General features: G+C 50.3%; 1 protein-coding gene across 1 annotated transcript; it reads left to right on the top strand.

Annotated features, from left to right (window-relative positions):
- The first annotated feature begins 7366 nt into the window (after positions 1–7366).
- LRRN4 (leucine rich repeat neuronal 4) lies at positions 7367–19204 on the top strand. The gene is made up of 4 exons (XM_075527826.1): positions 7367–8074; positions 10963–11167; positions 15726–15863; positions 17305–19204. Exons 1-4 carry the CDS (start codon positions 7402–7404, stop codon positions 18533–18535), a joined length of 2247 nt encoding a protein of 748 aa, XP_075383941.1. The 5' UTR covers positions 7367–7401; the 3' UTR covers positions 18536–19204.
- The last annotated feature ends 3294 nt before the right edge of the window (positions 19205–22498 follow it).

Raw genomic sequence — 22498 nt, 5'->3', positions numbered from 1 at the left:
GTACCGTCTCCTCCCACACCCGCCTGCCCATTCCTTCAGTTTATCATGTGGTGTCAGAAGAGTTCACCCTTCAAACGTGTGCATTCTGACTGCAGGATTTGGGAGGAGCAGAAACCCCTCAATAGAGTCAGCTGGCATCTGGAGGGCAAGAGTTGTCACCTGTGCCAGACCCCCATCTCCAGGCTGCGAGAGTTATGAACAGAGCCAGACAGGACTGCTTGGAAGGCACCGTTTCTGGGTCTCAGGGGAAACCTGTATCACGGATATTTATTCCTGGAGGAGAGATGAGGTGAGCAGGGGTCAGAATCCTTGGAAGCTGCCTGGTGGCCTAACTCTCTCCAGGTGTATTTACTTGGCCAGACCTGTGGGAAGAGACCCACATGGCTAACACAGAGGTGAAGGAGAGCCGTGCAAATAAGCCCAGAGCCCAGAACAGGCCAATGAGGTCACCTGTCCTCAGAGGACCTCCGACACACCAATCTCCTTCCCTGGGGCCGACTTCTCTCCCTCGACTATGAGCTGGCTGGAATGGTGGCTCCCCTGGCCCCAGACTCACCAGCCAGGAGCCGGTGGGCTCTGAACAGCAAGTTGCCCAGTGGATCCTTAGATGAATAAGTGTGATATTTAGGCTTCTCTGTACCAACATGGCTCCCATAGGAACATGTAGGCATATAGTCTATAGTCCCTCCTAAGACCAAGACTTTGGTTTTCATCGAAATCCAAAAGCGAAGTATGGTCAAATTGTCTCCCCCTCCCTGCCTGGTGGTCATGGTTTCACTAATGCATTAACCTTGAGATCTTCCAAGAGAGATCTGTGCACAGTGATCGATGAGCATCTTGGGGAAGCTGGGTTAAAAACTTCTTGGTGACTCAATGCTCTGCTTCCACTCCTGCCCTCGCCCACACCACGAGCGATACTCTATCTCAACTTTCATGCTAGCTCTTCGCCATGCTGGATGTTTGAGAACATGTGTTGCCAATCGCAGGCAGGATCATTTCATTCCTCCCATTTTGACTCTTACCCCTTTTACTCCCAGACACCTTGGAGGGCACATGATTCACCATGTATTAATCACACTTTGATTCCTTCATCTGACCTTTGTTCCAGACTCCAATCCCAGAAGATGATGGAGGGCCTGGCTCTCTAATCATGAAGGGTTCGGTAGGGGTTGCTATCAGCACCCTCCACGACTGACGTGTGATGTAGATTCTGAGCTCTACTCGACACCGTCTCTCTCAGAGGACCCCAAAAGGATTGAGTCCCAGTTGCCCACAGAGTTGCCTACTCCTTAACACACCCCTTCCCTGTCTTCCCTTCCAAGCCTTACTTCTCACCCTAATTCTTTATATCACCTCCCAGATGAGCCACCTGCACTCCTCTTTTTGAGGAAACCCAAACAAGCCCAGAAGTTAGCAAAGAGGAAGAGGAAGAAGAACAAGGGGCGTGCACCTGGACAGAGGGAAGAGGTTGGGTAAAGTGATGGAGGGCAGGATGTCCCAGGGAATTTTGTACGCCATGATAGCTTGAGCCCAGTGCCCTTATTGGTCCCAGGACTTGGTCGCAGAAAGTTAGCATCCACTCATTTCCCCCTGACTTCTAGGAGGAGCTCGAAGAAGAGGTGGGACTGGAAGAGGAACAACAAAACGAGCTAGGGTCACCTAAAACATAGCCTGAATGTCCTGCCCCAGAGTTTTCCTCATCCTGGACACACTGTGGCCCAAGAAGTCAGCTCTGCTTATTCTGGAAATAAAATTACCCAGCTGTCCTGGCTTCTGGCATGACCTCAGTCTGTCTAAATATTAAGGAGAGGTTCTCTTGTGCTTAGAGAGAATATTAGAATATGAAATCCTGGGGCTTACAGAAGGTAATTGCAGGCAGTGATCAAGTCAGCTAGACTAAGTATTTGAGGTCCATTCCCGTCAGAACCACACCGAGACTTCTAGTCAACCTGTCGCCGCCCAGCTCCCTTCTCGGTAACACGGGCATCACAGTCTGTATCTGAGGAGGGGTCAGGGAGATAGAGGTCTGGTGTTAGGCTCTGACCATAGTAAAAAGCTCACCGTTTAAAACTAGAAGGAGGTGGTGGCGCCAAGCAGAATATTTTCATTGGAGCAAGGTTAACCAGTCGCCTGGGCAGCGCAGTTAAGCAAAGCCCTCTATGCGGAGTCCCCACTGGCCTCGCCAGCTCAGAAGCCCAACTGTGTCAGCTTGAGGTGAGCATGCGCACAGTGGCACCTCAGTCCAGTGACACCTCAGTCCAGTGACACCTCAGGCCGCCTGGCCACGCCAGGTTCTCTCCGCCACCACTGATAAACTAGTCAGCAAGCTAACATGACAAAAAAAACAAAACAAAACCTGGCTCTGGAGGCCTGGAACTCCTGGCAAGCACAGGGAGAGGAATTCAAAATGGTTCCCCCCGCCACAGCCTCTCCAGACCCCTTTCCCACTGTTGTGAAGAAGAGCATCCCAAGATGGCCTCCTTTATAAGCCCCACACCAGCCTCTGTGAATCCAGCTCCCTGGCCCCCGCAGACCCCAGGGCAATCCATCACTCCACTGCAGTGGACTTGGCTGATTATACTCTGAGGGAAGCCTGATATTTTCATTCGGTTGCCTATGAAGCAAGCAATGGCTGCCTACTGCCCACACCCTGGTCCCTCTAAGTCACTTAACACCCCTCACCTTCTCACTCGGCTGTTGCCTCCCACTTTGCCTCCTGTGTCACATAGGCACAGCATCTCTCCCTTTTGTGCCTGGCTGGAATGGTGGCTCCCCTGGCCCCAGACTCACTAGCCAGGAGCCGGCAGGCTCTGAACAGCAAGTTGCCCAGTGGATCCTTAGATGAATAAGTGTGATAGTTAGGTTTCTCTGTGCCAACATGGCCCCCGTGGGAACATGTAGGCGGAGTTTAGCTTGTCAATCAGGTCACAGCTTGATTGGAGGGCAACCAAGATAAACGCCTGTCTGAGACCAACGTCCCACTCTCTTTCACCCTGGAGGCAGGAAACTCTCTCCCTGCCTTCATGTTCATCTGTTAAGGCACTCATAGATCTACTGCAGTCACGTTGAGAGCTTCAAGAGCTATAGAGATGTGATCCATCACCATTGCTTCCGCAAGACTTTGCACTAACTGGCCTGTGATTTTCCTGCATGCAACATCATTGCATGTGGCTGTGTGAGTCTGAAAGGGATTTGTGCACTAGAATTGGATTCATAGAGTAATGTCAGACTTACGGACTTTGATCTGGACTGGGCTGAGATGTTCTCCTGATATATAATTACTTCTTGATATACAAAGCTCTCTCTTACACATATATGAGGGGGTACCCCCTCCAAAATATAACAGAACATTTTGTCCTTCAAAGCCATGTATTTAAAAAAATTTTTTTACAAAACAACCGTATCACCTTCAAAATACTCTCCATTATACTTAATCCATTCGTCAAATCTGTAATTCCATTCTTGGGAACATTTTCTAAAGTCATCTGTTTGGATGGCTGACAGCTGCTCTCATTTTTTTACACCTCTTCTGCCTCATCAAATCTCTGTCCTTTCATTCCTCTTCATTCGAAGAAAAAAAAAGAAGTCACACAGAGCAAGGTCAGGTGAGTAGGTACATGGAGCAAGAGAGGCATGCTGGTCTTGCCACTGAGAGGGCTACGTGAGCAGGTGCATAGTTGTGGTGGAAGAACCAGTCCCCTGTCTGCCACACATCAGGCCCTTTTTGTTGCACACTGTTAGGCAATCTTTTCAGAACCTCTAAATAGAAAGCTTGCTTAACAGTCTGACCTGGTGGAATGAACTCCAAATGCACTATGAGTCAATATTTTCATCCATTCAGGAAGTTGATAGTTACCCAGAACGAGGTTTGTCACCAATCTACATTTTACCTTTTTTGAAATGAGAAAACTGAGTACACTTGAGTTTTTCCCAGAGCGCTGTCCTTGTAAGCTGTGTTCGACACCACAAGAGTTTCTGCAGCATTTTTACTGAGCAGAAAACAAAATTTCACAGCCACCCATTATTCTCTCTTAAATCAGCCATCACAAAAAATGAGGTTCAAGCAAAACTGCTCTTACGAAAAAATTCAGTGACCAGAGAGAACCTTCCCAGGTGACACCACTGGGTGCACTAACTCAGAGTGAGTTGCTCAATGCTCATCTAGCAGGGGAAAAAAAATGCATACGATGAAAGCTCTGATCGCCCAGCACAATGTTGTTTCGGTGGGTTCCCACCTCGTATGAGTGCCTCTGAGTTTGTTTCTCTAGTGAACCCGGCCTAACACAGCACAGATTTGGGACACTGGGTAGGGGCAGGGATATCACCCGGATGTATGTTAGGGATGTAGACTGCACTGGGTGGCACTGGTAGAGGAGGTAACCCTAAAAAGTCTATAAAAATGTGGCTCAGCAAAAATTTATTATTTCCCCCCAACTCCTCTTAATATATTTAAAACACATTTTTCATAAGCCCAACTTACTGTTGCTGCTGCCGTAGGTGCACATGAGTCAGTTCTGACTCACAGTGGCTCGATGCACAATAGAACAAAACACCGCCCAGTCTTGCATCCTCCTCGTAGTTGTTCCTACGTTTGAGCCCACTGTCGCATGCTGTGTCAATCCATCTTGTTGCAGGCCTTGCTCCTTTCGCTGCCCCTCTACCAGCTCACAGTGACCAAGCTAAAGCTCTGGATCATCTAAAGTGCTCTGGTCAGGGCTGCCACTGTTGTCCAACTACCATGCTGTTTTGACTCACCGGAGTCACCATGGTTTCATCACAAGCACCAGCCGTTGTTTTGCTTGCTGTCTGTCCCTCAGCACATCCATCACCACTGATTTTGTCAAATGTTCTGATGTGGCATTGCAAGATTGTGGTGATCGGTATTTGTGAACGTACATTTCCTGAGAAGGAAGTAGTAATTAAAGAGAAGTCCAAAAAGGCTTCTGCCCAGTTTCTAATCCTGTAATGAGTAAGGTTGTCGTTCAGTGTTGAAAGACTTTACAAAAACCATTCTGTTATCCGTGCTCACATAACTTAGAAAACAGTCCACATAAGCGATTCAGAACTCTCTTCATCACCTTCCTGTGCGGTGATTCAGATTGGGAAGGGGCATTATTACCGAGGAGTTGACAGAGTCTAATACAAAAAGCCACCGTGAGTGTGGAGGGGAAAGAAGTGACACCACGAGTTACCACAGGGGACGATCCTCCCTAGTGAGGTCACTGGTGGATGTCCTCCAAGGCCCTCGGAACTCTACTTAAGCCAATGGCAGGTGCCCTGGGCTTCCTCAAGATTGCAGGATAAAGACTGACAGGAGGGAAGAAACACGAAGTTCTGGTCTCAGGATCCTCCTCAACAAAGCTTGAGCAATTAACCCCTAGCGGCTGGACTCTCAGATCTTCCAGTGGGGCTGGGCAAAGGCGGTGGGGATGGGGTGCAGATTAAAAGCGCTTCAACAGCAGTACCCACCTCTACTCTGGGAATTCCTCAGAGATGGGTGCTGGTGCTGGAAGCTCAGCTTATACCCTCGGTACATTTTCCAGGAGAGCTGAGGCAGGGGCTTTCTTTCTGTCCTCTCCAGTCTGACCTCTTAGGAGAGACAAGTACCCCCAAGATCACCAAGCTACATTCCAGAGGAACCAGAAAAACTCCTCCTGGGAACTGGTTTGTGCCTGATCCTGCTCCAGAGCCCTCGAAGCCAACCCCCCACTCCTCCTTCCAGGCAGCCACAGCTCCCTGGGAGGGGTGCCTCACTCCCTGACCCCGTCACCATTCATCCCCCCAGCATCTCCTGAACCCGGAAACACCTGGCCAGCCAGGCGAGATTCCTGAGAGGTGAGAACACTGCTGGGTCTGGCAGCACCCCGTTAACTCTCATGCGCAGTTTGGCCCCAGAGAGCGGACTCCTCTCTCTCGGGGTTTGGAGAAGGTAGTGCAAGGAGAGAAGGAGATGGGGAAGGGCTGGAAGGAGACGCCCTGCCTGGAAGGGACAGGGCTCCGTGCTCTCTCTCTCTCTCCCTCTCTCCTCTCCCCCTCTCCCCCACCCCAAGGACAGGCTATCAGGGTGGTGGCTAAAGACAGAGGGGTCTTGGTTAAAATAAAGATCTGCAGACGCTGAGACTTCTGGGGAGGGGAGGAGGGGAGGAGGGGCAGCTGGGGAGTGGGCCTCCTCCTTGGGCCTCCTCCTCTGGCATCCCACATAGCTGAACTGCTGGTGAAGCGATGGGTTCCTGCAATCTGGGGGTGCCGTCCTGCAAGAACACAGCTTCCATGTGAGTAAGTCACACTGCTGGACACCTGAACTCCTGCTCTCAGTTTTTGGAAACTTCTCACTGCCTTCGTCCCCAGCGAATAAAGGGGAGGCCCTTTCCCCCAGCGAATAAAGGTGAGGCCCTTGCCCTGGAGTCTGGGCTCTTAAGCAATCCGAAGAGAGGGCTGGGGAGGCAAGGCTGCAGCTTGGTGTAGCAGGTGTGAGCCTGCTTAGTAACTGCTTTGCTGTCACACACCAGCCACCGCAGCCTGCTCTCCCCAGCCTGCTGTCCGGGCTGCTCTGGGGATGGCCGACACTGCTTCGTCATCCCTCCACTGCTTAGTCATCTCCAGGCTGGCCCTGGGAGCAGCCCCATGACTGTCCTTAGAACCCATGTGGAGCCAGGAATCACTGAATTCCAGCCTCCTACCATCAAAGCTGTCGGGGAGGGGGGAGGGCTCTTTCCCTCTCCTGCAGGCAACCCTGAGCGTATTTCTAAGAAACGGCCTCCAGAACTGATATTAAATGTGATCTGGAGACCAGGTGGCAACTGGAGTTTCACCCAAACGGACAAAATCTAGCATAAGTCCCGCGTTTATCTCGAAGCAGCTCTTCCCCCTCAGAGGCGCCTGCATTGGTTCCTTAGGAATAAAAGCTTATGAGGACCCCGGAGCACTGGAGGAGGATCCCTGGTGATGTCGTGGTTAGGCGTTTCGGCTGCAATACGCTCGGTGAGCAGTTCGAAACTGCCCAGCGCGCCGCAGGAGAAATAGGGCTTTCTACTCCCGTAAACTTGACAGCCTCGGAAACTCCCGGAGCAGCCCCACCCTGTCCATACGGTCGCTCTGAGTCAGTAGCATCAACCCAAAGGCGGTGGGTTTGCTTGGGGTGTGGTGCACCTGGTGCACCCTTTCAGGGTGCGAAAGGGCCTGCGCTTGTCCCACCTGACACTCGAGGTCTCCAGGTAGGTGCTCTGACTCAGCAAGCCTGGATGCGCTAAGGAGAGCCAGTCAGGGCGGGGTCGCTGGACACCGGCTGACCCTGGGGGACGTACCTGGCCCAGAGGGAGTGTCTAGAGGGTGAGGCACAGTCCCTTTCCTTTCCGTAGGAATTCAAGGGCCATTTGGCTGTTCTTTCTCCAGTCACCCGCCATGGGCTGGAGCCTGCTGCTGCCCCTGCTGCTGCTGCCGGCGCTGCTCCGGGGCCAGGCTGGGCCGCCCCCGGGGAGGGTCCCGCTCTTCCAGCTCACTCAGCAGGGCCCCTGGACCGCCGGCGGGGGCGACCACGACCACGCCACGGACTCGCCCTGCGCGGGGATCCCCGACGGCGAGGCCACCTCCGTGGCGCTGCGGAACCGCAGCCTGGAGCGCCTGCCGGGCTGCCTGCCCCGCGCGCTGCGCAGCCTCGACGGCAGCCACAACCTGCTGAGCGCGCTGAGCGGGCCCGAGCTGGGCGCGCTGCCGCGGCTGCAGCGGCTGGTGCTGCGCCACAACCGCATCGCCGAGCTGCGCTGGGGCGCCGGCGGGCCCGCGGGCCTGCGCGAGCTGGACCTGAGCTACAATCGCCTGACCGTGCTGCCGCGCTGCCCCGCTGGCCCCGCGCCCAGCCAGCTCCGTGCGCTGCACCTCGCGGGGAACCCGCTGCGGAAGCTCCCGCCCGGTGCCTTCTCCTGCTTCCCAGCTCTCCGCTCCCTCAACCTCTCGTCCACCGCGCTGGGTGAGGGCGACCAGGAAGCCATCGCGCCGGCGGCGTTCGTGGGGGCGGACGGCCGGGCCCTGGAGATGCTGGAGGTCCTGGACCTCAGTGGCACATACCTGACGCACGGTGAGTCCAGCCCAGCGGGGAGTCCCTGCGGATCTGAACCAGAGCTGGGCCTGGGCTGAGCTGGGTGGGGAGGGGAGGGGAGAGGCAGGGCTGGGGGGTCTGGGGTAACTCCGGCGTCTAGTGCCCAATAGGTTTCAACCATAACACCGACTGGGTTTTCGGAGTCAAACTAGGTCTTGTTGGAAATGCCACTGTGTTTGTCTGGGTAAACTCGGGAAACAAATCCACAGAAACTCATATATGTTTAAGAGAGAGTTTTATATATATAGGGTAAGTGTACATTCAGAAAGCATCCCAACCCAGTGCTGTCCAAGCCCATAAGTCCGATTTAGCCCATATGTCCAACACCGATCTGCAAAGTCCTCCTCAAACTCACAAAGCACGTACAATGACGCCAATTGCAGGACGATCACAGGTCAGTGGGTAGAAAATCTTTGAATCCAGTGGCGGTGTAAGCATCTCAGCGCTGGCAGGGGTCTCTGCACGGCTGCTCCAGCATCCAGGGCTGCAGCAGGGTAGGTCCATGTGGCTTCTCCTCAGGGATGTCTCGCAGGAAGCGAGCCTGCCAGCTGAAGCAGGGAACTGGCTAAGGCAGCTGCACCCTGTTCTGACCATCAGAGAGCAAGAGACCCAAGAACTAGAAAGGCGAGGCTCACCAAGCCATTTATCTCTCAGCCCTTCAATCAATCCCTCATGTGTTTATGGGCCAGGTTGGCACAATAAACCTTAACCATCTCAGCCACACAGGAGCTTGTTAATGTCATCGAGGTTATATGCCTCTGGACTCTAAGGGACGGCGGAAGGAAACAATGCCTGATCCTGGGCCATTGCTCCATTGTTCTGTCGCAATCCATTGTTGCAGCTGCTGTGTTAATTCATTTTGTTGTGGGTCTTCCTCCTTTGGGCTAGCCCTCTACTTGACCGAACATAATGTCTTTCCACAGGGACTACTACTGATGACTGGTGTGACCTGCGTGAAGCAGGGGCTAGTCATCCTTGCTTGTAAACAGCATTCAGGCCAAGATTTCTTCCAGCACACAATGGTGCCTTCGTCTGATGTGTTTCACCAGAACCATGATTCAAGGGCATTACTTCTTCCTGAGTCATCCTTTGCCTTGTCCCATTTCAAATGCATATGAAGTGATTAAAACTACCATAGGTTGGGTTGGGTCAGGCACATCTTCGTGATTTTCTTTGCTCTTTGACACTGTAATGAGGGTTTTTGCAGTAGATTTGCCCAGTGAAGTGCACTGTTTGACTTCTTCACCTCTGGCTCCATGGGCATTGATTGCGGATCCAAGTAGAATGAAGTTCTTGACAACTCCATCTCTTCTCCATTCACCAGAAGGTTGTATCTTGGTCAAATTGTGAGACTTGTTTTCTTTATGTATAATCCATACCGGCGGCTGTCGTTTTGTGTCGTCCTCAGTCTTGGCTTCAAGTGTCCTTGTCTCATGAAGCCAGGTTAATGAATCGTTCACATCTTCGAATGCCACATTCTTCTGCACAGAGTCCAGCTCCTCGGTTGATTTGCACACCAAGCAGATGAAAAGAGCATACCCCTTATCCACACCTTTCCTGCTTTTAAACCACATAGTATTCTTTTCTTTTGATCAAATGACCGCCTTCTGGGCGATGTGCAGGGACTGCACGAGCACAATGGAGTGTTCTGGAATTCCTTTTCAACGACATCCATGAGGGATGTAAACTGTTGTTATCTCGGTTTTACATTTGAGGGAACCAAAGCCCAGAAAGTTCAAATGATGTGGCTCATCCAGTGGTGTCTCCGCATTCAAACCCAGGCTCCCCAGACCCAGCTTTCAGTCATTCTGCTCTGAGACAGCCCAGCACAGCCAGATAAGTGGAGCCGTGAATGAATTGTCCGGGGTTGGTTAATGGATGGATTTAGTGCCAAACGTGCACTGAGTAGCAAGCAACTGATGCTCTGGACTGAGTTCATCGATTTGTCCACTTAGTTGGCCAGAATGGCTCCTGTCACCTGTCACTTTGGATAAAGAGTCATCCAGAGTGCAGGCAAGAGGCAGGAATGCTGGTGCTCCTGTGTGTTGGGGCTCTGATTTGCAAGGTTGGTTTTACTTCGTTATATCTGATAACACTCCATCTGTCTGTAAGCATCTCCTCTACCACAGATAAAGGAAAAACAACGCTGAGAAAACAGAGGGGGACAGGCAGGCTCTCCATTTTTTAAAGAGCATAACATAGTCAGGTTTCTGGACCCCATCCGCCTTGTTCTTTCTCATCTCCTTACTTAAAGACACACACACACACTCACACACACACAGTTGACATCAAGTCAACCCTGGCTCATAGAGACCCTAGGTGTGTCATGGAAGAACGGTGCTCCATAGAGTTTTTGGTGAGTGGCTATCTGGAAGTAGATTGCCAAGCCTTTCTTCCAAGGCACCTCTGAGTAGAGTTGAATCTCCCTAAGTTGGTTAACACCTACACACTTGTTTGTAGGTACCACCTTATTTGCATTCTTATGAGATTAGTCCCACTCCTGGTAGTCAAAAGAGTGAAGCTGGAGTTATATTTGTGATTTTTGTGGGGGGGGTGGCCAGTGGCATATTTGAAGACAAGTATCATAAGTTTGAGTCCTGCCTCTATCCCTTTCCAGCTACGGTGTCTTGGACAAATCCTTCTCTTCTCTGGCCTTGGTCGTCTCATCTATGAAATGGTGGGAAGAAACATTGTAGTTTCTTCTGGCTGAAATAGTCTACCCTTCCTAAACTCCCAAGCCTGTTATTAACCTTCATGCTGCCCGTGACCTTCTCTACTCGGTTGACCTTCTCTACTCGGTTGTTTCCGTCATCCCTCCTGGACTCTAGCCTCCTGAAGGAGTGGGTGGGGTGCCCTCTGTGTTTCAGTTCAGTCGGAATGGATCAGAGACCTGCCGAAACTCACCTCGCTCTACCTGAGGAAGATGCCTCGTCTGACAAGCCTGCATGGGAACATTTTTAAGATGACCCCCAATCTGCAACAGCTGGACTGTCAAGACTCCTCATCCCTCAGCTCTGTCCACACGCACATCTTCGAAGACACGCCTCGCCTTCAAACTCTTCTCTTGCAAAAGTAAGTGTTTCTGAGACGTGCCTGAAATTTGCCCGTAGCACTGTGTTGAATTTTCACGTCAGCGTAAAAAGCATTGCTGCCAGGATCCCAGTTCATACATAAACGTGTGCGCTCCAAACAGACCGTGCTGAGACGTATCTCTGCAATCAGTAGACGACTGCAAACAAGTTCTCTCAGCAACCCACTGTCTTAGTCTCCTTATAATGCCTTCAAAAAAGAAAGAAAAGTCCAATCAAAACAAAAGGGGCTCCTATTGGCCAGTTAAATTCAAGGCAGAGAGGTCAGCTCAGAAAGTTATGGGGACTGTTGACTATTGCTTGGGATTTTGAGGATGTGATGTTGGTGGATCTTCTTGAAAGCCCAGAATTATCATGAGGGCTTATCATGGAAGAGATTTTTAAAAAGTGAAAGCAGCTGCATTGGTGAGGAAAAGGCCAGGGAAGTTGTGCCAAGGGATTTTTTTTCCAATATGGCAAAACACCTGCTCATTCTTCAAGAGGAGTAAGGGCAGTGTGTTAGTCTGGGTAGACTAGAGAAGTAAATTCATAGATACTCATGTGTATAAGAAAGAACTTTATATACAAAAGCAGTTAAATATTGAAAAAACATCCCAGCCCAGTCCAGATCAAGTCCGTAAGCCTGATATTAGCCCATATGTCTGATACCAAACTATAAAGTCCTCTTCAGACTCACAAAACACATGCAATGACGTGGAATGCAGAATGATCACAGGGAAGTGAATGGGAAGTCTTGTGGACCCAGTGGCATTGTAAGCATCTCAGCACTGGTAGGATCTCCACGTGACTCCTCCAGCTCAGGGCTCTAGTGTAGTTCCATGTGTCTTGTCAGCTGCAGTATCCCCAGGGAATGAGTTTTGTCAGTAGAGTCTCACAGGGAGTCAGCGTGTGTCCCACTTCAAGTGAGCAATTTATCTGTTTAGTGTCTCCAAATGAGGTCATCAAGCTGCCATCCGATTGACAGGCTAACCTCCACCCTTTCATTCTTCACTCTTAATCCTCTCAAATTGACACCAGATTATGTAACTACCACAGGCAGTCCTATAAGAGTTTCATTAGGAACACTTAACCTCATCTACCTTCCAGCCCTGATCTTCACCCACTCAGGCTTCTTTTTGTTCCCCAAATTCAAAGAACATTGAAAAAGAACACAATTTGAGTCCCTTGAGGATTCCCAAACTGCCATATCGGCATCATGTAAATCAAAGAGTGCAGAATCCTTTGGTGAAGAATTAGAGTGATAGAAATACTGCTTTCAGAAATGTGTAGACACATCCACGGATGGAGGATATGTTGATATTTTGTGTTTAATGAAGGTAACGATGATTTTGTAGCAGTAGTTTTCTAATGACCCTCAGATGTGTAACTATTTTATAGAACAAACAAGATCTTGGTTTGGGGTCACCCCCTATGCCTTCAGATTCTTTCTGGGGTATTGTTCTTTTTCATCCTTTAGATCAGTTGTTCGCAACCTATGGGTCACGACCCCTTTGGGCGTCAAACAACCCTTTCACAGGGGTCACCTGATTCCTAACAGTTGCAAAATGACAGTTATGAAGTAGCAACGAAAATCATTTTATGGTTGCGGGGTCACCACAAACATGAGGAACTGTATGATAGGGTCCCGGGCAGCATTAGCAAGGTTGAGAACCACTGCCTTAGATGGTATTGTGGGTAAGTTCCAGCTAATCCATGTGGCCTCAGAACCATGCAACTCAATCCTGTCTAGATTGTAGCACAATATTAAAACTCAAATCGAAATTTCCCCCTGACCAAGCCTAGGCTGGGAAAACTAGCTGGCAAGAGCTGATGAAAGGATCAAGTTCTTTCTTTAGGGACCCCTCCCCCACTCTTTCCGCACCTATTAGGCAAGTGGAAGCACACCAGGCTTTGAGAAGGTCTCGGGAGTAGTGAATGGGTATTCAGGGTTCCACTAGCAGTTGAGATTGGGTTTGGTGTCCTCTGAGGTGGCAAATATCCAAAGCAACCCACACCTACCCTCCTCCCAAGACTGACCACTCCTAATGAGGGGTTGTGTCTCTTTCTAGATGATCCCTGGTCACCTCCCTTTCTCAGGACCCACACTCAGGCACCTTGACCTACAGTCACATCCACCGCAGCCCCTTCTCTTTTGTCTGCCTGGTGCCACAACTTTTTCTCTTTAGATTTCTTTCACGTGAGTCAAAGGCCTCGCATCCCCTGAGTTCCGGGGGATATTTTCCCAGAGGTAGCCTGGAAGCTGAAGTGACTTAAGTTTCCAGAGAGGAAGCTCCATTTGCCTCAAGGCAGTGGTTCTCAACCTTCCTAATGCCTGAACCCTTCCATACAGTTCCTCATGTAGTGGTGACCCCCCCCCCAGCCATAAAATTATTTTCATTGTTTCATCATAACTGTAAATTTGCTACTGTTATGAATCAGGAGACCCCCATGAAAGGGTCATTTGACCCCCCCCAAAGGGGTCACGACCCACAGGTTGAGAACCACTGCCTTACGGAAGCCATTGCATCCTCCTCCCTTGTGAATGGAGTTCCACCAAAGCCACCTTCAAAGCCCCGCTCCCCACCTTCCAACTCCTCAGACTGCTTAGACACGGGTGATGGGTTTGCATAGCCCATTGTTTGGGCTCTGCTTGTCCTACACAGGTGGTCAAGTGCCTCACTTTAGGGGAAGTGGAGCTCTGCTCTCGGTGGGTTAAACTTTGGACTATTCACTGAAAATCCATCGTTTGCACTCACTTGCTTGCTCTGTGGGATAAAAGTGAGGCAGTCTGCTGCCATAGACTGACAGCTTCAGGACCCTGTGCGGCATTCTACACTGTCCCATGAGCCTGCCGAGTTGGAACACACTCAGCGTCAGTGGGTCGGGTTTTGCACTTCATGTGTGTGTCTCGGCCATGTGTAGTCTCTGTTGAACCCAAGACTGAAAGAATCTACTCCAGTAAAGAGTTACAGTCTCAGAAAATTTCAGATCCAGTTCTACCCTGTCCTACAAGGTCCCTATGAGTGGAACTCAACTCAATGGCTGTAAGTTTGGCTTTTGTTATTTTTAATATCCATTAGAGAACAGCTATTTCTGATTGTGGCCATGGCAAAATATTAGAAATGGCATCTCCTTGGAGTCTCACTCCTGCTGTGAGATTTTGTGCTTCCAACTCACTAACCAAAAAACTGAAGCCACTGCCATCTGGTCAATTCCAACTCACATGGACTCTCCTTTAATGGGAGGCTGCAAACCTTTAATGGGAGCAGACAGGCTCGAGGGTCTTCCAAGGAGTGGTTGGTTGGTTTGAACCCCCAATTTTGTGGTTGGCAACCCAATACCTACCTGACAGCACTCCCAGGGCTCCTCGCCAACCAACTAGAAGGCTTTTATTTTTCTTTAAAAAAAAAAAAAAAGAGTGGTAATAATGGCTGCCCCTCAGAGATCCATGAGGTAGATAATGTAATAAAAGCATTGAAATAGTTTCTTCTTAAACATCCTGTTGCTCAACAGCTATTCCTGTGGGTGTGGCCATGTGTAAAATGGTAAAAATGGCATCTGCTTACTCATCCATGTGTTGTTAGATGAAAATAATCTTATTAGTAGAAAATCCCTGGAAAATCTAAGAGCAGGTATTGTTATCGCTGTGCAACTACGAAAAATGGTGTTGTTTTTTTTTTCTAAGAGAATCAACAGTGATTCAGAAGCAAAGAGACCCATTTGCTCCTTCATTCCTGCATTCAACAAGCACACGATGTATATCTCAATCCATTAGACACATAAGGTATATCTCAATCCATTAGACCCATAAGGTATATCCCAATCTATTACACACATATATCCCAAAGGGGAGATGACACAGAGAGATCTTCACCCAATACAAGGCTTTAGTAAAGATGATGGTGGTGCTTGTGGTTGTGGTGATGGTTGTGACAATGGGGATGGTGTTGGTGATAATGGTGGTATTGGTGATGCCAGTGGTGGTTATGATGGTGATGGTGATGGTGTTGCTGACGGTGTTGGCAACAACATGCACCCTGCTTTCAGGGACCTGCGAGTCCGGTAAAGGCAGCAGCAATTCTCTCTCCCATTACACTGTGACCAGTAACCGAGGCTCACAGCATGTGCTGTTATAAGGCAAGTGGAGGTCATGGTCAGCTCCTCCCTCCAGACTGGAGCAGGGAGGCTTCTCCAGGCAGAGAGAGATCATCTAGACAGCAAGACCTGGCCCTGTGCAAGGCAGACCTGTCCGAGGTGGAAAACCCACCCTTCTCCACTAAGAACGAGAGACACGAAAGTGGTAAGACTGCCCCCTGTGGAAGGCAGAAAGCTCGAGAGCCTCCGAAGCACAAGGCGGTCTTGTCGAGATCTGGCTCACACGATGTCCCTGTATATAAAGAGCTTCCAAAAGCTCCAGGGGGAAATTCCATTGTCATTCAATGCCATGTTTTCCCTGAATGTCGTACTGTATGCTCACCTGATCTGTCAGAGATGAATGGTAATCCAGACCCAAAGCACAACAGGCTAACCAGATTGTTTTTGTTGGTGTGTATGTGTTTCAGCTGCAACTTGAGTTCCTTCCCTCCTTGGACTCTGAGTTTCTCCCAGGAGGTGTCCATTAACCTCATCGGCAACCCCCTCGCTTGTAGCTGTGAGTTGACCTGGCTCCTCGCGGATGCACGGAGAATTGTCTTAAACAGGTAACACATTTCCAAAGCAATGACCGTGACACTGTGACTTCAGAAGCTCAAGTGCTGTGACTCCCATGTGGCTGGTTAGGCCACGTTGGGTGGGGCTGCCCTTCCCCATGTAGTTACACTGGGGACCCAGGTGGCAGTGGCTCCACCTCCATTCTAGCCAGCGAGAAGGGGCCAAGAGCAGGGGGTTGTTTCTGTTGTTTTTTGGTTTTTACTCTATAAACAACAACAACCAAAAAAAAAAAACCCACTTACTTTTTCTATGGAAATCTATATCTCTGTAACAAAATGGAGTGACTTGCATGGCACAAGTTATTACCCACTCGACTACCAGCCACAAGAGTGGCAGTTGAAATGCCCTCCTCCTCCCCGACACCTCATCCTCACAGACCTGGTGATCAGCCTCTGAAAAGTCACAACCTGAATCCCTGTGGAAGAGTTCGACTCAGCATGCAGTGGGGAGTGGGGGCCGGGGGGGGAAGTTAGGATCAGAATAGACTCAGCATGAGAAGACCCAGCAATTGTAACTGAAAACGCAGTGTCCCTTGCCGGAGATAGGAACAGGCAAGTACAACACACTGGGAGGTTGTCCATGGATGGGCTAGGCTGGGAAGTGGACACATTCATTCCATTGGCCAGCAGCCTGACAGTAGACACAGTCTCAGCTTCCGAGCGCAGGTAGTTTTAAAGAGCAGTGCTCTATGTCCTTACTTCTCCCTCCCTCTCGCAGCTAGGGCAAGGGCCTTCCTGGCATCGCTCAGCTTCTGTAGCCCCAGGCATTTCTTGGTATTCCTTGGCTTGGGTTTAGGCCAGGGTGGGGAACCTTTTTTCTGCTAAGGATCATTTAGATATTTAGAACACCCTTCACAAACCATACTGGTCAGGTATTTCATTCACTGCCCCCGTGGTGGCCAGGGGGCTGAGATCCACAAAGTCTGCAGTTTGAAACCACCAGCTGCTCCTCAGGAGAAAGGCGGGCTTTCTTCCATGAAGAATTACAGTCTCGCAGACTCACAGGGGCAGATCTACGCTGTCCTGCAGGGTCACTATGAGTCGACACTGGCTCCATGGCAGTGAGCTGAGATGGCTTCTCCTCTGTGAGCTATTTGATGTTAGATGGTAGGGATGGCTTCATGGCCCTTATATATTCCGTAGACTGGACGTTCAGTACCCCTGATGTAGGCTGACATTTGGTCACCACCAAACGTCAGAACTTACAGCAGTTAGGCCCTCTATCTGAGCTCCGTTTCCTGCTCTGCCCAGTGGACTTAATGATGGGGAATGAGCGTGAGGGTCGCTGGGGTGATGCCTTTAGTGTGTGTAGCATGTGGTACCTGGCAGGTGCATGTTGATAAGACTTAAAGAAAAGGGACACAGGGGTCCAGGAATCCAAGCCCAGGACAAGCAGCCCAAATGCCTTCTAACAGGTTTGCCTCCCTTCCAGGGCAGCAGACACTGTGTGTGCACCAGCGGCAGGCTCTGGGGCGGTCTTCCCAGCCTCCCTGGCTCTCTCCCAGCTGCCTGGTGTGTGCCAGCCTGACCAAACCACCACCCCTGTTGCTTCAATACCGCCCGCCTCTGAGAATTCCACCCACATCCCATCAACCCAGAGTGGGATGCTGGCCTCTCCTCCGGCGCCCCCCACCACACCAGGCACCAGCCTCTGGTCCCAGCTTGGGGAAGGCCAACAGAACGCCACCGATGTCACCACCCTTCCCATGGAGATCTTGTCGCCAGCCACAGGGGCCCAAAGCAGTACCCCAGAGGAGGATGGCCACTCGGCCATCATCTCCACAACTGGTTATGGAAATGCCAGTGGCCCGCCCAGGGCTTCCAGCACAGCCTGGACTGCACACCCAGGGGGGCGGCCCGTCAGTCGGCCTCACCTCTCAGCTGTCCCGACCTCTTTCACCAGCACCCAACGGGATCCCCTCCCCACGACAGGAAACTCAGTGAGCCAGCCTCAGCCCAAGCCGGGCACGCCCCAAGCCCCGAAGCCGAGCCCCACCGAGGGCGACATCCCCATCATACTGATGGACGACTATAGCGAGGAGGAGGTGGAGGAGGAGGGTGGGAGGGTGTCTGAGCCTCTTCACCAGGACATCGACGACTGTGACTATCATCCCTGCAAGCACCTCCAGATCCCCTGCGCCGAGCTGCAAAGGCGCTCACGGTGCCGGTGTCCGGGGCTCAGCAGCGACCACGTCATCCCAGACCCTCCCCGGCTCCTGGGGGTGTCCGAGGTGACCGACACGTCCGCGATCGTCCAGTGGTGTGCCCCCAACTCCGTGGTGCACAAGTACGAGCTCCGCTACCACCCCAAGGGCCAGCCGGAGGCCACGCTGACAGTGGGGCAGGTCCACGCTGCGGCCCGGCAGTACCTTCTGTCCGGCCTGGCACCGGCCACCACGTACCGCGTGTGTGTCCTGGCGGCCAACACGGCAGGCCTGAGCCCGCTGCGCGGCTCTGTCTGGAGGCAGCCGTGCACGACCTTCACCAGCAGGCCCAGCAGCTTGCTGCTGCTGGTGGCCCTGGGCAGCGCCAGCGGCCTGCTGCTTATCAGCACCCTGCTGCTGGCTGCCTGTCTCTGCTGCCGGATCCGGGCACCCGGGCCGGAGCATCCCTCCACGCACCTCGTGGCCTACAAGAATCCAGCCTTCAACTACCCGCTCTAGTCTTCCAAGAGCCCCGGGGCCGCAGTGGATTCGGACTCAGGCCTCCAACGGGGACCGCCTTAGTGGACTCTCAGATGGAAGGAACTGCCCCACTGCCTGTGTGCACTAAGGGCAAGCTTGGTGCTCACAACGTCCCCCGCGGGTTCTGAAGACCTCTATGCCCTGGGCAGCCAGCAGCCTGAGGGCGCAGCAGACTGGCCATCCGTTTCTGAGTCCAGGGAACCTTCCACTGCTCAGCATCACTGCTTGTCTGGAAACGTGAAGGACTAGGGTGGCCCACTCCCGCTGCCTCCCAGGCCACCCACTGTCTCAGAGGGGTTTTCAGAAAGGAGTGGCCCGTGGTACCCAATGGAACACAGGTGTGCGTGGAAGTAAGAAGGGGTAAACCCACGGAAGCACAGTCCAGCCTCTTCTGCTGTGGAGGACATGGCGTCCTCAGATCTTCCCAGGACGTTTCCCCCCACATGGAGGGCAGCTCTGGTTTAGGCCCATGAATGTGTTACCCAAGAGATTCACCCCTGGGGGTTCCTTACACTGGGGTGGGTGTAGCTTCTGTCAAGTTACACACTGCATCTCAGGATATGTCCCCCAAAATAAAAAGGTATTTCCAGTTTTGCAGCTAAAACCAGTCTGGAAAGAAAATGTTTTGAAAAGGATGATGGCAACATATGTACAAATGTGCTTGCCACATGGATGTATGGATTGTTTTAAGAGCTGTAAAGGCCCCCAATAAAATGATTTTTAAAAAACAATCGATTTATCATGTGATGTATCTATCACATGATAATGAAAATATATTTTCTAAAATAAGTTTTACTTATCTGTGATTAAGTATTTGATGGCATTGTCTTGCTTAATACCAATGACAAAAATCATTTTGTCTAAAAAAAAAACCCCAAACCAAAAACTAGTTGCCACAGGAAAAAACAAACAAAAGAAACCCCACAATCTGGGGAACTTCCTTTGTGAAATGGGAAAATCTTGTCCTCCTTAGTCAGTTACATTTCAGTTTAGATGGACAAAGAAATATGAACTCATCTTTCTTAGGAAATATAATAAGCCCACATGGAAGAATTTTTTTTTTTAATGAGAGAGCAGAGATCGGCAAACTAAAGTACTAAGGTGCTATAGGCAGGGGTTAGCAAATGGTGGCTCTCAAGCCATATGTGGTTAGACTTTCAGTACGTACACGTGGATCTGAAGCAACACTGGCCATTTTTAAAGAATATTATTTGGGTTATGATTCTATTTGTAAAAAATACGTTTTTTGGGGGGGTGGTTTTATTTATTTATTTTAAACATTTTATTACGGGCTCATACAACTCTTATCACAATCCATACATACACATACACCAGTTGTATAAAGCACATCTGTACATTCTTTGCCCTAATCATTTTCTTTTCTTTTTTTACATTTTATTAGGGGCTCATACAACGCTTATCACAATCCATACATACACATACATCAATTGTATAAAGCACATCCGCACATTCCCTGCCCCAATCATTCTCAAAGCATTTGCTCTCCACTTAAACCCTTTGCATCAGGTACTCTTTTTTCCCCTCCCTCCCCGCTCCCCCCTCCCTCATGTGCCCTTGGTAATTTATACATTGTTATTTTGTCATATCTTACCCTATCTGGAGTCTCCCTTCCCTCCCTTCTCTGCCGTCCATCTCCCTGGGAGGTCACATGTGGATCCTTGTAATCAGTTCCCCCTTTCCAAACTTCTCACCCTCCACTCTCCCAGTATGCCCCCTCACACCCTTGGTCCTGAAGGTATCATCCACCCTGGATTCCCTGTGCCTCCAGCCCCCATATGCACCAGTGTACAACCTCTGCCCTATCCAGTCCTGCAAGGTAGAATTCGGATCATGGTAGTTGGGGGAAGTATCCAGGATCTGGGGGAAAGCTGTGTTCTTCATCGGTACTACCTCACACCCTGACTGACCCATTTCCTCTCCTAAACCCCTCTATGAGGGGATCTCCAGTGGCCGACACTTGAGCCTTGGGTCTCCACTCTGCTCTTCCCCTTTCATTCAATATGGTATATATATATATATACACATATACATACACACACATATATACATATATATATATCTTTTAAAAAAATACATTTATGGTTCTCAAATGATTTTTAAATTGCTGTGAGGGACAAGACTGGCTCTTCCCTTTCCTGTGCTGACCCGTTCTAGATCAAACTAAACCCATCGCCATTGAGTCAGCTGACTCCTGGTGACCCTATAGGACATAACAATTGCTCCCTGGGGTTTCCGAGGCTGTCAGTCTGAATGGGAACAGGCAGCCTCATGGTTCTGCTGCACAGCAGCAGATAGGCTCAAACTGCTCCGCTGGTGGTAGTGATGGTAGCCCTCTAGTGGGCAAAGCCTCTCTCTGCTCCTATGTGTGTGCCTGTCAGATGTCTTTCTATATAGTTTACTTTTTCTTTTTTTGGATCACTTATTTAATTAGGTTCTTTGCAAGAAATCTAAGACACCAATTTCTGAGAACAAATATTCCATTGATGAGCGAGAAGGTAACATGCAAGTAGCCATGGAGTTGAGGAACATCTTTGAATTTTGCCAAAATTAGCGAGTCTACGGCTTTTTGGTCAGCCTTGCGCACGGATCTGCGCCATCTCGTATTTCTTTTTCATGTCAAGATCTCACCATCTTGGTGTCTGGGCTTCCGAAGCTGCCAACTGCTTCTTGAAGTCAGCATTCTTGAGATGCTTGGGGATTTTCACCACTGATAGCGATTTGGGTAAGGTGGTGGCGATGACAAATTTCTGGTGCGTTCTACCAGAGGAACTTGATGGACGGAGAGCGCTCTAGTCAAAGCAGCAAGCCCCTGCCCAGCTGCTTCAGGAGAGCCACTCTCGGTGTATATGCATAAATACCCTAGTAGCATAGTCAGGTAAGTGCTGGACAGCTAACCACAAGGTCAGAGGTTTAAACCCACCAAGAGCTCATCCACAGGAGAGGGCTATCTGCTCCCATCAAGAGTCACAACCTGGAAAACTCTTACAAAGGGTCACCATAAATCAGAACTGACTCAATGGCAGTGGGTTTGCTTTCTGGTTTAATACAGTTCCAATCATTTTGCCATCAATAGAATGTTCATGCTTTATAATCAGTTTCCAAAAACTGAGAAAGACATTCAGACAAAGGTTAAGGTGAGGGTTTGATTCAAACCTTAATAAAAAGATCATTGGTCTGATCCCCATAAACTACTCCAAGTTATATCAACCCATTACAAATTACTGCTGTCAGACAAATTAACTCAGAGACCCAATAGGGCGGAGCAGTACAGCCCCCATGAGGTACCAAAGCTGTGATATGTACGGAAGCAGGCTTTCACCTCTTTCTCCTAAAGAGCAGTGTTGGAGGAGGGGGGGTGGTGAGGGGAGGGGAAGTGTCTTTCAGTGAGCAGCTGAGTGCCTAACCACTACACCACCAGGGCTCCTTACACAGCCTTTGTACCACACCATAACCAAGTGTAATGAAGGTCAAAGTGTTTGTTCCTGCAATGATCTTATTGCTTTTAAAAGCTCTGCCTTTTCCCATCGTTGTGGTGTGCGCACCGTGTCTCATGGGAGGTCTACAGAGCACTTCCACCACCTCCGACTCTGCCTGCAGGCTCTGAGGCCTTCCAGGTACCAGAGGGGTTAAGAATGGCTGGCAACATGCCACCCTTCTCTTCTTTCTCACTCAGATCCGGTGGCAAGGTCACTGGTTGCGGGATCAGTAATGTTCTGAGTCAAGGGCAGCTCTGTTGCTGGTAGGGAACCCAGAGGCAGGGAAACGCAGGCTCCAAGGCCTCCAACCCCAAGGTTTGCTTATAACGACTTCCTGTCTAACAGAGCTCCTGCTTTCAGTTCTTCTCTCTTCAAACATGATTGGGGGGGGGGGCACCCCATTCATTCCTGCTTAAAATCTCTCCAAGCTTAAAAATTTGCAAAA

Source organism: Tenrec ecaudatus, chromosome 12 (assembly GCF_050624435.1).
Source record: "Tenrec ecaudatus isolate mTenEca1 chromosome 12, mTenEca1.hap1, whole genome shotgun sequence".
In the NCBI taxonomy this organism is placed as follows: domain Eukaryota; kingdom Metazoa; phylum Chordata; class Mammalia; order Afrosoricida; family Tenrecidae; genus Tenrec; species Tenrec ecaudatus.
Note: the sequence above shows the minus strand (reverse complement) of the source record. Positions and strands in the feature narration are given on the sequence as shown.